This window comes from Callithrix jacchus, chromosome 8 (genome assembly GCF_049354715.1).
Source record: "Callithrix jacchus isolate 240 chromosome 8, calJac240_pri, whole genome shotgun sequence".
Lineage (NCBI taxonomy): Eukaryota > Metazoa > Chordata > Mammalia > Primates > Cebidae > Callithrix > Callithrix jacchus.
This window is the reverse complement of record NC_133509.1, coordinates 128,476,626-128,493,728: the sequence shown is the minus strand read 5'-3', so window position 1 is coordinate 128,493,728 and position 17,103 is coordinate 128,476,626. Positions and strand designations below refer to the sequence as shown.

Below are 17,103 nucleotides of genomic sequence, written 5' to 3'. Positions count from 1 at the left end.
TTTTATTAGTCTAATCAAAAAGCTGGCCGGATGCAGTGGCTCACGCCTATAATCCCAGCACTTTGGGAGGCTGAGGCGGGTGGATCACGAGGTCAAGAGATCGAGACCATCCTGGTCAACAAGGTGAAACCCCGTCTCTCCTAAAAATACAAAAATTAGCTGGGCATGGTGGTGCGCGCCTGTAGTCCCAGCTATTCGGGAGGCTGAGGCAGGAGAATTGCTTGAACCCAGGAGGTGGAGGTTGCGGTGAGCCGAGATCGTGCCGTTGCACTCCAGTCTGGGTAACAACAGCGAAACTCCATCTCAAAAAAAAAAAGCCCACTTTCTGTTGTATTGGTCTTCCATTGAATCTATGTTTTCCTTCCTTCCTTTCTCCTTCCTTCTCTCCCTCCTTCATTCCTCCCTTTCTTCCTTTCCTTCTTCTCTCCCTCCTTCATTCCTTCTTTTTTTTTTTTTTTTTCAAAGAAGAAGGAAGGGTCTTGCTCTGTCATCAAGCCTGGAGTATACTTGGTGCAATCATAGCTCATGACAGACTCAAACTCCTGGGTTTAAGCAGTCCTCACACCTCAGCCTCCAGAGTAGCTCGGACTACAGGTGTATACAGCTCATTGTTTTACTTTTCTGTAGAGACAGAATCTCATTATGTTGCCCTGGTATAACTGTTGTCTATTTCATTAATTTCTGCTCTTATCTTTACTGTTTCCTTTTTTAAAATTTTGTTGTGGTTACTCTGCTATTCTTATTTTAACAAATTTATGGTTTTTAGCTCATTTAGTTTTTCTTCTTTTCTAATTATTTAAGTTACATTTCTATGCAGCTATATCTTTCAGGTTTTAGAATGTAATGGTCTTACAATTGTTTAGTTCTAAATATTTTTCTAAATTCTCATATTTCCTTTGATCTATGAATTATTTAAAAGAAAAAACACTGGGAGAAATGCTTGATGTAAGCGATGGGGGGACAGAGACTGCAAACCACCAGGCATGTGTGTACCTACGCAACAACCCTGCAGGATGTGCACATGTACTCTAGGGCTTAAAGTACAATTTTTAAAAAAAGCATATTTTAAATTTCCAAATACAAAAAGTCCCAGATACCATTAACCCATACAGCTTCATTTTATGAATTGGAAAAAGTGCAGATACACACACACACAAATATATATGACTGCAAAACCTGAACAATGATAGGAGTTTTAGGAAAAGTGACTGGGTCAGAATCTGGTGGGGGGACAAAAATCTGACATCTGACAATAGGAGGTGGTCAAGAGAAGAATCTCCTGGGTATAGCTGGGCCAGGGCACAGCCATGTACATCTGTGTGTGCCAATGATGTGTGCATGTATACTTCTCTCCATGTCTGCAGGGCCCTGAGCTGATGTGGCTTTATACAGGGAATGCCTCCTCCAGCTGCTCTAGGACTTAAGCAGGAAGCCCCAAATCTCTACACTTGCCTCAATACTCAACAAAATTTAATACATTTAAGATGTGAATGGTGTCCCCTTAGATGTGGAGGCTTGCTCAGGCCACCCTTAAACATCTATATGCAGTGATGGTTTTGTTATGGATTTATAACTTAATTGCATTGTGATTAAAGAACTTGCGCTCCTTGAAACTGACTCTCCAGTATGTGTTAAGGCTTCATTTATTGCCTACTATCTGTTCCACATTTTAAAATCTTCCATATTTTAAAATATATTCTAAAATTGGTTGATTCGAGATTCTTTTCATGACTATTGCAGCTACTTTGCTCACTGTATTGTTTGAATCTACTGTATGTTTTATCTGCTTGATCTATCCATAACTGAAAGAGATCATTAAAAATCTCCCTGTATGACTGTGAATTTATCAATTTATCTTTGTAAGCATATTATATTTTGTTTTCTATATTTGGAGACTATGTTATTAGCTCTGTGGAATTTTAGAATTGCACATTATCCTGGTGAATTGCTCCCTTTATCAATATATGGTAATTTTCTTTATAATAATGCTTTTCAACTTAAAATCAATGGACTGATTTCAGCTTTCTTTTCATTAGTACTTGTCTGGTATCTTTTTTTAACCTTTTCTTTTAAACTTTCTTGGTGTCTTTAGACATATTTTAGATGTAGCTCAATTTTTAAAAATCAATCAGACAATCCCTAGTGAGTCTAGTAAACTTATATTTATTGTGATTCTATCATCTTATGTGTGCTTATTACAGCTTGTTCTATGATACTCTTTTTGGCTTGATTGAATTTTTATTCTTGTTTTACTCTCTGTTTGGAACTTATACATTATATTTCTGCCTTTTGGAGTTTACACTTAAAATGTCTACATGTATTCTTAAGAGTTTAAAGTTATTCATTATCTCTGCCCTTCTTGTGTATAATATATAGAATGCTTTAACTCCAGTCTGCAACCACACACACACACACACACACACACACACACCCCTTACAGAGTACTATTTTCTAGTATTTTAGTGTTGTTTTTAAGCCCATCTGATTAACATTATTATTAATTCTTCATATTGTCAATGATTACTTAGATTTTCATATTTTACCAACTTATTTGAGCATCATTCCTTCACACCTTTCACTCCTTCCTTCTTGGTTCACTTTCCTTCTTATATCTTTTAGTAGTTGTTTCAGTAAGAATCTATTAGAAACTTTCTTATTTTCCTGATAGAATATTTATTTAACCTTCACTCTTGAAGGATAGCTTAGCTGGTAGAGAATTCCAGGTAAATAGTTCTTTTTTCTTATCATTTTAAGACTTTTATTTTTCCAATTATCTTCTGCCTTCTATTGTGCTGTTGAAGTTTATTGCCTGTCTTTTCCCTTGGTTGTTCTTCAGGGTGTTTTTAGAGTGTCTTTTCCCATAGTTGTTCTTAAAATATTTTCTTTGTCTTGGCTGTTCCAACAAGTTATACCTACTCATGTATACTATGGCATGATCAGGTAAAACTTTATTTAAAATACTTTTAGGGCTCATTGTGTTTCCTGAATCCAAAAATTAATTATTTTCAGCAATTCTAGAATTGATAAAAAGCCTATTTCCCTTATCTGAAGTATTTATTAGACATGTATTAGAATTTCTCTTTATATTCATCTCTTTATCTCTCTCTTCTGCATTCTAGGTAATATTTTCTGATCTATTTTCCATTTCATCAATTCTCTCTTTGGCTGTGTCTAATTTACTAATCTATCCATTAAGTTTTTTATGTCAGTGATTGTTTTTCATTTCTAGAATTTCTACTTTGTTTAAATCTGTCTGGTTCATCTTTTTATTTAAATGACTAAATCTATTCTATTATTTTATTTGTTTTTCATATGCTTATCATTTAAAGTATAGTCATGTATATATTTATATTTTTATAATATTTTAATATTTATATATAATCTTCATATGCATATCATTTAAAGTATAATTACTTATATATTGTCTTTTTTATGATATTATATGTATATATAACATTTATAGACTATCACATAGTTTTAATATTGAAAGTTCTTGTGGGAAATGGTCTTGCTACTTGTTGACTTTCCTAATCTATATCAAGGTGGGTTATTTCTTCATTTGTTTTGTAATTTTAGATTATCATCAGCTCATGTTCATCAGGATTTTAACTACAGGAATTGTGCTGGGCCTAGGTTGGAGACATACTCCTCCAGAGAGGTTTGGGGTGATCTTGCTTCTGCCAGATATTTCAAGGTTATTATTTGCTCAGCACTAATGTTATTTGACTCTTCAGCTTGGGAGTTCCAAGAGCATGCAGGTATTATAAATTCAAACTCTAAACCTGTTCCAAGATAGGCCCCCATTTACTAATTCTCAAGGGAGACTATAAATCTTTCTCCCAGTTCCCAAACTGAGACAGATACCATTCTTTGTCACCTCTATATAAGAATGTAATCTTTCCAAATCACCCTTTTACCAAGTGTATAGCCTTTCAAGGGTTCTGATCTTTTGCTAGGAATAACTCAGCTCCAACTCCCTGCCTGGATAGTCTCGAGACGTCATCTCCTTTCCTTGTATGAGGCTTTTATACAAGGAAAAATACTCCTCGTAGAGTTTTAAAACTCTAGCCCTGGCCTGGCATTGTGGCTCACTCCTGTAATCCAGCACTTTGGGAGGCTGAGGCAGGTGGATCACAAGGTCAAGAGATCAAGACCATTCTGGTCAACATGGTGAAACCCCATCTTTACTAAAAATACAAAATATTAGCTGGGTGTGGTGGTACGTGCCTGTACTTCCAGCTACTTGGGAGGCTGAGGCAGGAGAATTGCCTGAAACCTGAAAAAGAAAGTTGCAGTGGGCCAGGATCGCGCCACTGCACTCCAGACTGGTGATAGAGTGAGACTCTGTCTCAAAAAAAAAAAACTCTAGCCCCTAAGTCACTGAGACAAGCAACACCCCCACCACAGGACTACTTATATGCTTACCACTCTGGTTCTCAATCCTACTTCATTTTTGCTCCTTTCATTCTTATAAAGTTAGCTCTAAATTAAAAATCACCATTATTACATTTCATCCAGCACTTCTAGTATTTTAAGTGGGATGGTTTTCAGTGTATCTAGACTACCAGATTGCTAGAAAGGGAAGTCTACACAGCTCTTACCTTTTTGTGCCTTTTCTTTCGATTATATAAGAGAGACAGCTCAATTAGCTACTGCTATTTTTAAACTATTTATTAAGTTTCTTATTGTCTGTGAGGAAGGTAGGAACACCTTGGACTGAAGCTTTCTACAAGTAATCATCATCTTGTATTGGAATGAAAAAGGGTAGATAATAATGGGAAGAGACCACTAAAGTTATGATGGATTATGAGGAGATATCATTGTGCAATGAATATCTTGAATTCAAAACGAAGAATTATCTTGAATTCAAATTCTAGAAGGTCCCCTGTAATTAATACCTATAGTGTACAACATAGAAAGTATAAACTCATCATGATTCTTCCCCCAAAAAGGTATAATTTAAACAAATTAAACATAAAGACAATGAAGAAATCAAATGGTTTCTAGAAATAGAAAATCATTTTGGTGCTGAAAAGATCTACTTTGTGAAGTGAAAGAGAAGAAAGAAGTTATCTTTCAAGAAGATTCTACAAGAAGAAAAAAATGCTGACCATCTTGGTAGTTAGAAAACATATTGCTCCAGGCACAGTAATAAATAGTTTCTAACCAGAAAAAAACAAAGAAAAGATTACCATGGAACACTTAACATGGCAGAATGGACACAAGTTGGTAAGAAAAGGAACAAGAATGCTTTAAACAGAATCAAAGCCTTAGTATAAAATAAAGGGCTTATAGAAATGGACAACATGAATAAGAGACATTCTGAATGTTCAGGAGAGAACAACAGAAACTGAGACCCATTGAAAACAAACTTGGAAGACTGAGAAATTGAAAGGGTAACATTTGTACATTGTTCTTGAGGACAGAAATGCTCCCAATTTGCCCTGCCTTCTGCTTTTCTTTGGACAGCATCTAGCAGCTCCCCAAGGCTGCTACTGCCACTGGGCAAGCAGTACTTTTCCACTTTCTCAGTAGTGGGTCCGGGAGCTACAGCTAATGCAATAGAGAAGGCATTATTAAGGCAAGATGACAAAAGATGAGATTCCAATCAGAGGCCAAGAACTCAGACCTAGAGAGATAGACAAATGATGAGAATTAAGGAGCCCTTCAAAGGCTTTTACAAATGACAAGCTGGTATTTTTCTATTTGGGGTATAAAAATAAACAAAACAGAAATCCCTATCTCCACAGAGCTTCCATTCTAGTAGGGGAGAACAGACAATAAACATAACAAATCAATAAACTATATACCATACAGAGAAAAATAAAGCAGGAAAGGTGAACTTGAAAAGGACCTTAAGGCGTCATGTCAACCATTGGCTCTTTTTATTCAAAAATACCACTTCTGTTCTAACCACATGACCATCAGTTCTCCAAACCTGCATATGTGCATATTTTAGACTGTGTGTGTGTGTGTGTGTGTGTGGGTGTGTGTGCGTGTGTGTGTGTGTGTGTGTGTGTTTAAAGTGTTTCCTCACCATGATATTTATTAGACCTCAATAGAATTACTCATTTTTAACTATATGGAAGCAACTGACCTAAAAGGGACTTGACACTGATTCAAAAGAATATATTTCTGCCAGTTTTCAGTTTCACAGGAACACAATATGGAAGCTTGCTTACCTTAGTGAAAGCTCGGTAACATAAGCCACACAGCTCCACCAGGTAGGCCAGAGTGAAGACAGCATTCTGAATTACAAAGCTGAGCAGTTTTGAAAATGGTTCCAACAAACTCTGCAATGAGATTGGGGCCAAACAAAGTCAATTGCTGATCACTTCATTGAAAAAAAAAAGTATTAAAGTCTTAGGATACTTTAACTAATGGAATCACTTTTTATTAATTTAAAAATCTGTTACCAGGTGGCTCCTGTAGCAATCCCGTTGGTCTAATAAAAACAGAACTGCACCTCAGTCAAGGGCTCAAAGAACAGGATCAAATCATTTCATTGCTCAAAAAGACATTCATTTTTCCATGTGGCATCATTTATAAACTTACATAACTACAACCCTGTCTTCACGTCCACCCTGAGCAATCAAGAGTGTGAGGTTTGCAATAGGATCTTCCACTTTATTTTCAAAACATTTAAGTGTTTATGAGTTCATTATATTCAGATCTGGAAGCCTGTCTTCTGGGTTAAGTAGTACAAACCATCCTTGTGTGTTAGAACTAAAGTACTATAACTTAGATAAAATTCATCACAACTCAGCCTGCTGCCAATGTTTATCAGGAAGGCATAGTCTGTTTCAGTTTCTCCCCCTGAATCCTACTCACAAAGGGTGAGTTTTAGTTCTATATGCTTTCTTAAGTCATTCAGAAATATTTATGGAGTACTTATGGAGTGTCAGATGGATGCTTTCACATAGTTTATCTTATTCAAATTTCTCATAACTATCCCAGGAGACAGTGTGTTATAATATAGGTAATGACATAAGCACTAAATTCTGACACAAGGCATTTCACACTCTAGCTTACCATGACCTTGAATAAGTGATTTAATCTCTCTGGAACTTGGTTTTCTCTTCTGTAAAATGGGTATAATAATGACTTCCACCTCATTAGGGTGCAAATTATGAGAATTAAAGTAATATACGTAAAGCACTTGGTACCAGTAAGCTCTCCATCGGTGTTAGCTATGATCTTCATTATTAACCTTCTGAAGCTTTAGTATCTGTTCCTACTCTGCAGCTTAGGCAATTAAGTAGACAAGCAATCTGCCTAAGGCCATACAGGTATGAAGTAGAATTCAAAGCCAAGTTCCAGGGCAATTTTCCAGAGGAAGAATTGTTCTGCAGAGAAGACAGGATTTTAACTGGACTCCAAAACACTTCCACGCCATGATTTCCACTACTTCTCAATATCTACAGTGCTTGCTACCTGGTTTTCAAAAGTAATAGATGTTCAATATCAAACTCAAGATACGTAGGAAAGGACAGATGAGGAAATAAAAATCATCCAGAGTCCTACCGCCTCGTGATTACATTTCGATACTCAGTGGGAATATTACACACATATGATCTTATATTTTGTTTTTTATTAACTTAAGAAATTCCCAGTGCCATTTAATTCTTTGTAATCGTCCATTTTAATGGCCACAAAGCCACATTTTACTATAAATAATACCCCAATAAATATATTTTACATGAAATTAGCATTTGCATTTTCTTCCTTAGATTCCCAGAAAAAGAATGACTAAATCAAAGGATATGAGCATATTTGAGGTTCTTTTTTCTTATTGATACGAAAATGAATGCACTCTGTATTAGTTGCCCTTGAAGATAGGAATTATGTTTTTTACTTATTTATATTCCCCACAGAAATCTATGTGATGCTTCCCATATAGAACATCTTAAAGAAACTCACAAAAATAGTCCTAATGATTCATTATTCTTTGCTCCATATAAATGCCATTGCCTTGAGGTCAGGTATGGTGGCTCATGCCTGTCATCTCAGCACTTTGGGAGGCCAATGTAGGCAGATCACTTGAGGTCAGGAGTTCGAAATCAGCCTGGCCAACATGGTGAAACCCTAGCTCTACTAAAAATACAAAAATTAGCCAGGCATTGTGGCACATGCCTGCAGTCTCAACTACTTGGAAGGCTAAGGCAGGGAGAATTGCTTGAACCTGGGAGGTGGAGGCTGCAGTGAGCCAACATGACGCCACTGCACTCCAGCCTGGGCAACAGAGCAAGACTCCATCTAAAAAAAAAACAAAATATATATATATATATATATATATATATGACAATAGAACGGGAACAATGGAACGGGAATGTCTCATGTTGCACATAATGTATCCTTATTGGTCAAAAAGAGAAGCCTGAATTCAAGCCTATATGGAAACTTGCTCTTGTATCTAAAAAAGCAGCATAATTATGGGGCAATATGGCCCCAAAAGACCTATGTCCAAGTCTCAAATCTTCTACTAACTAGCTGTGTGATCCTGGTCAAGACACTTCATATCACTGAGCCTACTTCCTCATCTGTAAATGAGCAGACTGAACCCAGTGATATCTTTGTAACTTTCTAGCATAAACCATGAGTCTATGAAAGCACAGTCAAGTTAAATAGTTGCAGGATACATGCATCATTGGTATATTACACAGTAATTACAAGTTATAGCAACACAAACTATTGCACCACTGCGTAGAATGCAGCCCAGCAATAGAGCTTGGAAGACAAAAGTGAAGGACACATGGTGCAGAACTTATTGAAGCTTGTGGTCTCCCTGGCACCACTTCAGGACAATGTAAGTGCTACTATAGAGAGCTCTATCAAATACTGTGGGAGCTGATACAGGAGAAAGTTGCTACAGATAATATCAACATCTTTTTTCATTAAATGGAACCTTGAAGAATGAGAAGGAATTCACCACACCAACAAGGCCATAAAGCATTTCAGGCAAAGGAAATGGCCTAAGCAAAGGCAAGGAAGTATTAAATTAAATAAGATTATATATCTGAAGCATTAAGCTAAATGTCTGCCATATGATAGCAAACAGTGACTGTTGTTTCACTGATGATGATAACGCTGATTTTGAAAGTGGATAGGAGGAATGGATGAATGAGACACGTAGCCAAAGATTACATTGGAAAGGTAGGCTGGAGAGTTATGAAGTAACATGTTAGATGCCACATTAAGGAATCTGGGCATCATCCTGAAAGAAATGGGGCATTATCCGAGCTTTTAAAGCAAGGAACCAACACAGTAAGATCAGGTTTAGAAGGACCACCTGGTGAGTAGCATTGGGGGTGGATTGGTGGGCATGGCCCAGGGCTAGCAGGACCAATGACAAACCATGACCTTGTGAGGTATTAGATAGAGCTCTTTATACAAGGCACTGACCCAGCAGGAGGAGAGAGAAGGAGGCTGAAAGAGAAGCATTCAGTATGCAATAATTATGTCTTCAGTATTGCTACAAGCCTATCTCTTTAGGTGAAAAAATAACTAACCAATTGCTTATGTTTTTCTGAACATACATACCCTTGTAGCATTGGTAGAGGGGATCTTCAAGAGGCAAATCATAATTCTCAAACTGGAATCTAACGAACACTGTGAATAAATATGAAAAAAGTAAAGATCAGTTTTTACCTTAATACACCTTTTGCTTCAATATGTCCTGAACACATTTATTTTAGCAAAAGGAAAAATCTGAAATATGACTGCTTCTTTACAGTTTCCCATGCCCTAATATCTTTGTTGAAAAAAAAAATCATTCTCATGTTAAAACAATTTTAATTAAACAATTATACAATGTTAAATAATTAAATGCAGCTCCTAAACTATTTTCAAAGATATAGCCCTAAAAATTAATGAGATAGACAGTTGAATAGAGAGATGGGTGGGTGTGTGGATGGGTGGGTGGATGGATGGATGGATACACAATGAACAGAAATTGTTGGGTAGATATTAAATGTATCTAACTCTAAAGAGATACACCTATTTGTGAAAGGCCATTTTAGGGGGAAAACAAAAGCTTCTTAGATCTATTTGCAAAACCCGTTAATCCACGTAAGAACCAGTTTTATCTGCCCTTTCTCTGCTATGAAGTGACGTGACAGAAACCCGAGAAAATGCAGTAAAATTTCTACAAAAGAAAATCATGCCTTACCCATCCGTTCCAGTTCTATATTGACAAGATTCCACATCAAAATGTACTTTTTAAAATTGAGTTTACTAGGATTGGGGGAAAATGTTACAGCAAGAATAAACAATGATATGATTTCACTTTATAAGCAGATCGCAATAGCAGGCTGTGGTTACATTTCTGCAGCCACGTGCATATACGTTAACCTCTTCAGGACAGTGCAAACTAAGCCAGGGGTTTTCCAAGTGGAATCCCAGAACCAGCAGCTGGAAACAGGCTAGAATGCAAATCCTCAAGCCCCACACCTCCTGAATCAGAAACTCCCGAATCAGGCCCAGTAAGCTGTGTTTCAGCAAGTCCGGCAGGGACGCTGATGCACACTGACACTTCAGATCTGCTTCTATAAACTGATGAAAACAAACTATGGAAGGTTTCAGTGGCTTATTATTTTCCCCAGAGATTAAAAACAAAGGCAGAAGATGATCAGAGGCAGTGCCCAGATCTGCCCTAGCGGGGCAAATTCTTACACAGATTCTGAAAGTATTTCACAAGTGCCTTCTAAGGTAACCACTGGGGTCTATTTAATCTGCTCGATATTCATCAGAGTTGATGTGACATTTACATTACTTTAAACCAGAGGCTGAAAACTGGCTGCTCATCAGGCCCCCACAGTGATTTAAAAATCAGAAAATGTTATCTTGTGAAAAAAAGGGAAGACAGATAACCTGGGGCCTGCATTCTCACAGAACAACAATCAGCAGGTGTGAGTAGCCTCTGACCTCGTAGAAGGACTGGCACATTCTAGTTCCCAAGGGCCTCAATTCTGCTTATTATCTTATCTCCTTTATTAATCCTGCAGGCAGGGTCCTATGGGCAGGGCTGATTGTCACAAATCGGGCACGCCACTTGTTTACAGCTGGCAACACCTGTCACTCTTCTGTGCTCAAGTGAAATCTTCTGACAGTCATATCAGCACACAGGCATTTAAATTTGCCATACCTCATACCATCCCTTCTCTTAGCATGTGCAGCTCTTTAGCAGTGAAGCCCTGATTGGTTCTCGGGCCCTAGGAGGCTCCATGTGCTTAAAATGTGTGCACTCAGTGTCCTATGTGTCGATGTACAGTGGCTATACAGATACACAGTTCAAAGTACTGACCCTCCTTGCTTGGATTTATTCAGCTACTCCAGATCTGTGGGTAAACAAGGATCATAGACTATAAGAGGTGGTAAAGATCCCTCCTCTGCACTCCTGCTTCTCACTGTAACTCCAAGCTCAAAGGGGCACATGCTGAGCTAAGGGTCCCTGAATTATACCGTGTAGATCTATTAGTAGTATCTGTCCCTTTGGAAAAATGTATTATCACAGGTGGTTAATCTTTATCAAATATCTTACATACACATAATACTCATTGTAGAAGTGGAGCTACTAATATGTACCCTCACTTGTAAGATCAACAAGTGATTCTTTTGTTTTTCTATCAGAATTTTTTTAATTTTTATTTTATTTTATATTTTTGAGACAAAGTCTCACTCTGTTGCCCCGGCTAGAGTGCAGTGGCACAAACATGGCTCACTACAACCTCAACTTCCCGGGCTCAAGCAATCTTCCCACCTCAGCCTCCCAAGTAGCTGGGACAACAGGTGCATGCCATCATGCCTGGCTAATTTTCAAATATTCTCTATTTGTTTACTTATTTTTGAGACAGAGTCTCTCTCTGTCATCCAGGCTAGAGTACAGTGGTGCAATCATGACTCACTGCAGCCTCAACCTCCCGGGCTCAAGCAATGAGCCCACCTCAGCCTCTCAATTAGCTTGGACTACAGGTGCCACCATATCCAGCTATTTTTTTTTTAAGAGACAGAGTCTCTCTATATTGCCTAGGCTGTGGTTTTTAAAATCTTTCACACAGATGACGTCTCGCCATGCTCCCCAGACTGGTCTCAAACTCCTGGGTTTAAGCGATCCTCCCATCTCTGCCTCTCAAAGTGTTGGGATTACAGGCATGAAGCGCTATGCCCTGACTGATTCATTTTGTTGCCAGTTAAATGCTTCTGTAATCTGCACAAAGAAAGCACGAAAAAACCTCATGGTGCAGGTCAGGTCCAAAGCCAGCAATGCCACTGCCAGCCACCTCCCCACACCCTGCTCTAGAGACATGAATGCCTTCAACTCACCCCTGTCATAGAAGAGCAAAAGGAGTCTGTTAGTGAAACAGACGCTGGACTGTGAGTCAGAAAACCTCTGTTCTGATCTTCACATTGCCATCACTGCATTGTTTCCAGAAGCTATACTACCTCTCTGAATTTGCAGAATTCATTTCGAAAATGAGAGCATTGGAAAGGATGATCTTTTTAGGTTTCTTCCAGCTCTAACAGTATTGGCTTCTTAATTGCATTTACTGGGCCCCGGTTTTCAATGATCCTTGGGCCACTAGATTTCCAGGTAGGTAATTGTGTGTATATTCTTGGGGATGGTATGGTATAGAGGGTAACAGTCAAGCAGAAATAGCTTCGTTCACAAACATAGCAATCACTTCCCTTTAGATAATTCTCTAAAATTGAAACTTTATATGTCTGGGCTGCTTTTGGACAAAACTATTTATTTACCAATTTATTTAATATCTACCAGAGAAAAATAGCTGGATAAACACCATCTACTAATATCTTTCTGGCTGATTTTTTTTTATCAACTGGAAACATGCATATTCATAATCGGCGAGCAAAATGCTCACTCTGCATTCCTGTCATTCCCTAAGAGAGGACAGACCAACCCAAATAAGCCTCCTCACTCATGGCTGACGGAGGTTTCTCACTGTCCTTTGCTATACATTAGTCATCCAAGACTCTGCTGCTTGTGTTGTTCTCTGTAAATAAACGGTCTGAAAATGGTAAGAAATTAATTGAAAATGAAATCTTCGGCTCAGCTTACCTTCAGAGGTAAAACACAAGGCAGCTTGGCAAAAAATGTTTGAAACTGGTTGCTGATTGTGGTCCAGAGGCTACTAGGAGAATCCATAGGCAAAGCTTCCATGAAGGTTGCAATGTTTTCCAAACAGCGTATCATAGCACCCCCTGCTGGTAAATTCTTTTTGTTATTTAGACCCTAAAAACACAAAAGCATAGGCAATCAACTGCTGAAACAGCACGGGAATGCATAGCGCTATTTGGTGAAGGTCAGTTTAAAGGTCATATCTTCAGGCTATAAACGTGTTCAGTGCCTACTACATAGGCCAATCCCTGCGAGAGACTGGAGGAATATCAGGAAAAATTGACAAGTTCAGACAAACTTAAGGGGGGAAATTGGTGAGAGGTGAAATGTGAGCAAGAAATAGGAAACAGCTTCCAAGGTGTTCCACTGTGGTTCGGTGCTAAGAAAACAATAAATGAAGCTCACTGGAAATAATCCCCAGCACAAAGACTGAGCATTGAATTACAGGAGCAGGAGCTTTCCTTCCAACAGTGAGCATCACCCGCAAGCAAACCATGAGCGCTGACCTGCAGCAGTGCTGAGACTTAAACCCATGTCTCTTGATCCAGTGCCCATAGCTCCACCCACCACTCTGCCCTTGGAAAACTGGGTGATTCTGTGGAGGCAAGGTCACGACTTAGCTGGGGGTATGGAGACGGTTTCAAGGAAGAGTAAATCCATGCAAAGCAGCAATGTCCAACTGACACTTTTCTATGCAATTTTATTTCTTAATTAACTTTTTAAATTTTAAGTTATTTTAAATTTTAGCATTTTATATTATCTTTCTTTTGAGTTGGGGTCTCTTTCTACTGCCCAACTTGGAGCATAGTGTAGCGATCACAGCTCACAAGAGCCCCCAACTCCTGAGTTCAAATGATCCTCCCCTCTCAGTCTCCTAAGTATCTGGGACTACAGGCATGTGCCACCACCCTGGCTAATTTTTTTTACTTTTATTTTGTAGAGATGGGGGTCTTGCTATGTTGCACAGGCTGGTCTTGAGCTCCTGGCCTCAAGCAACCCTCCTGCCTCAGCCTCCCAAAGTGCTGGGATTATAGGCATAAGCCACTGCACTCAGCCCTCAGCATTAAAAATTTTTAATATATATTTTCAATTCAAAAATTGTAGATCTCATTTTTTAATTAAATAACGTTGAAATCCTTTCTCAGTAGTACCCTGGGCATGACTCAAAGAAACACAACCCACAGTTGTGCTGGGGCTTAGAGTTTCGGCTGGGGCTTAGGGTGTCACTAAAGGAAACCCACCTCCAGGAGCTGACTGAGGGCCGCGATGGAGCTCAGCTCATTGAAGTCCATCAGAGACGAGGCTAAGGTCCGTAAAAAAGTCCCATCTGGAAAGTCAACAATCATATTTAGTGTTTGAGCGTCTCGGACGAGCCAAATTTGTGGCGTCTGGATCCTCAAAGGGTGAGTTACCTTTGATGGTGCTTTGGAACAGCTGTGGGAAGATGCCGTTGGGGGCCAGCTGATGGAAGAGGCAGCGCAAGAACTGCTTGGCCACCCCCGCTGCATTGCCAGGAACCATCATGCTGGAGTGGAATGGGGGAAGAAAAGGCAAGAGGTCATGGGCCAGGGAGCATGTGTTTAGGTATTCACTTAGAATTCAAACATCTGCATACCATTCCCCTTATGAGATATCTCACTGTCACGTTCATCAGTGAAATGAAATATTCTACTCAAAGCTAATCACTGCTAACAATAACTTTTTAGAAAGAGAGAACCATGAAATGCCAGAGTAGTCCCAGATATGTTCCAGGTCCCATAATGTACTCATGAAGGTTATAAGGCCCAAAGAGAAGAGGTACAAAGGTCACATGATCACAGTAGGACAGAGTCCTTCTGCATAGAGAAATGCAAATTAAAACTATAATGAAATAGCCATAACACACCCACCAGAATGACTAAAATTAAAAAGATCAACAATGCCAAAGTTGGGCAAGAATACAAAACAAGCAGAAGTCTCACCCATTGAGGATGGTAATATAAAATGGCATAACCACTTTAAGAGAAGTTCCAGTAGTTTCTTATACAATTAAATATATACCGATCCTGTAACCCAACAATATCATCCCTAGATATCTTACCCAAAAGAAATAAAAATACTTGTTTTAAAAAGGGCTTCATAAGAATGTTGACAATAGCTCTATTTTTTTTTTTTTTTTTTTTTTTGAGACGGAGTTTCGCTCTTGTTACCCAGACTGGAGTGCAATGGCACTATCTCAGCTCATCGCAACCTCCACCTTCTGGGTTCAAGCAATTTTCCTGCCTCAGCCTCCCGAGTAGCTGGGACTACAGGCATGCGCCACCACGCCCAGCTAATTTTTGTATTTTTAGTAGAGACGGGGTTTCACCTCAGTGACCAGGATGGTCTCGATCTCTTGACCTCGTGATCCACCCGCCTCAGCCTCCCAAAGTGCTGGGATTATAGGTGTGAGCCACTGCGCCCAGCCAGACAATAGCTCTATTTTTAAAGGCCCCAAACAAAAACAACCAACCTAGAAGTCTTTCAATAAGAAAATAAAAAAGCAAACTATGGGATACAATCCAGCCTTGAAAAGGAAACAAACTCCTAACAAAAGCAGCAACATGGATAAATCTCAAAAACATCATGCTGAATAAAGGAAGTTAGACACAAAAAAGCACAACAGTAGGATTCCATTGACAGGGAGTCCAGCGGGGCAAAATTAACCCATGTGGAAAAAATATCACAACAGTGTTTGCCTCTGTGGAAGTAGAGATTCTCTGGAAAGGTTCATGAGAGAACTTCCTGGGAATAACGGTAATGTTCTGTATCTTGACAGGGGTTTGGATTACACAGTTATATGCATTTGACGAAACTCGAGAAATGAACACTTAAGATTTGTGTACTTCCTTGTACGTAAATTTTACAAAAGAAACAACCGCAATCAATGTACAATATGGTGAGTATAGTTGGCAACAATGTATTGTATACTTAAAATTTGCCGAGAGAGTGGATTTCAAACGTTCTCACCAAAAAATAAAAAGATAACTAAGTGAGGTGATGAATATGTTAATTAGCTTGATTGTGGTAATCATTTCACAATGTGCACATCTATCAAAACATCACATTTATGCCTTAAGTATATATAATTTTTATTTCTCAATTATACCTCAATAAAGCTGGAGGAAAAAAGAAACAACGGTATAAAAAGTTGAACTTGAGTTAATGCTAACTTTGCAGAAGTATGTGGGGGAAAATATATTCTACTATCTGAAATTTACTCTGAAATACATCTAAGAAATGATGGATGGATAAATAGTTAGATACATGATACAGAAAATAAAATATTTGTTTTAAAATCTAGGTGATAGGTATATGAATGTTCACTGTATAATTCTTTCAACTTTGCAGTATATTTAAAATCTTTCATAAAAAAGTTAAGAAAAAAAGTTTTTCAAAAAGCCATTCATAGAATAGAGCATAAGAAAGAAAAACAAACATCCCTAAAGCCATAAGTTATAGAAATGCAGTTACAGTTACGCTATCATATACACTCTATCATTTGGGTCCACAGAAAATACCCCTGAGGCACAAGAAGGTATAAATTAGTATCTCTCTTTTACAGATGAGGAAACTAAGGCAGAGAGATCAGTGTGGCCAAAGTCACAGACAGCATCTGTTCCTGCCCTCCTCTGGTCCTTCCTCCCCAATGCAGTCAAAGTAGCCTTTCTACATGCTACACACACACACACACACACATACACACACAGGTACACGCACACACCTTGCTGCTTATAAATCCTTCACTGGCTTCCCACTGCTGCTAGAAGGAAGTCCAAAATATTTACTGTGGTTTATAAGTCGTGCACAAGCTGGTAGTCAGACTCGGCAAGCTCTTGCATCTCTGTGTTGTGGTTACACTGGCCTTTTCATAGTTCCTCCTACACACTGTTTTTACCATGCTCTTTCCATAACTATGTGCATATTAGGTTAAACTCATTTTTTCATAT

General features: G+C 38.5%; 1 protein-coding gene across 50 annotated transcripts in view; it reads right to left on the bottom strand.

Annotated features, from left to right (window-relative positions):
- Window positions 1-17,103, bottom strand: part of UNC79 (unc-79 subunit of NALCN channel complex) — a 287,437-nt gene that overhangs the window by 44,728 nt on the left and 225,606 nt on the right. For all 50 annotated transcript variants that reach the window (XM_054240312.2, XM_078335677.1, XM_078335682.1 and 47 more), the window contains 5 exons: window positions 14,548-14,660; window positions 14,377-14,462; window positions 13,076-13,249; window positions 9,541-9,609; window positions 6,183-6,293 (listed from right to left, as the gene is read on the bottom strand). In XM_054240312.2, the coding sequence (XP_054096287.2) occupies window positions 6,183-6,293; window positions 9,541-9,609; window positions 13,076-13,249; window positions 14,377-14,462; window positions 14,548-14,660 (553 nt within the window). The remainder of the gene's footprint in view (window positions 1-6,182; window positions 6,294-9,540; window positions 9,610-13,075; window positions 13,250-14,376; window positions 14,463-14,547; window positions 14,661-17,103) is intronic.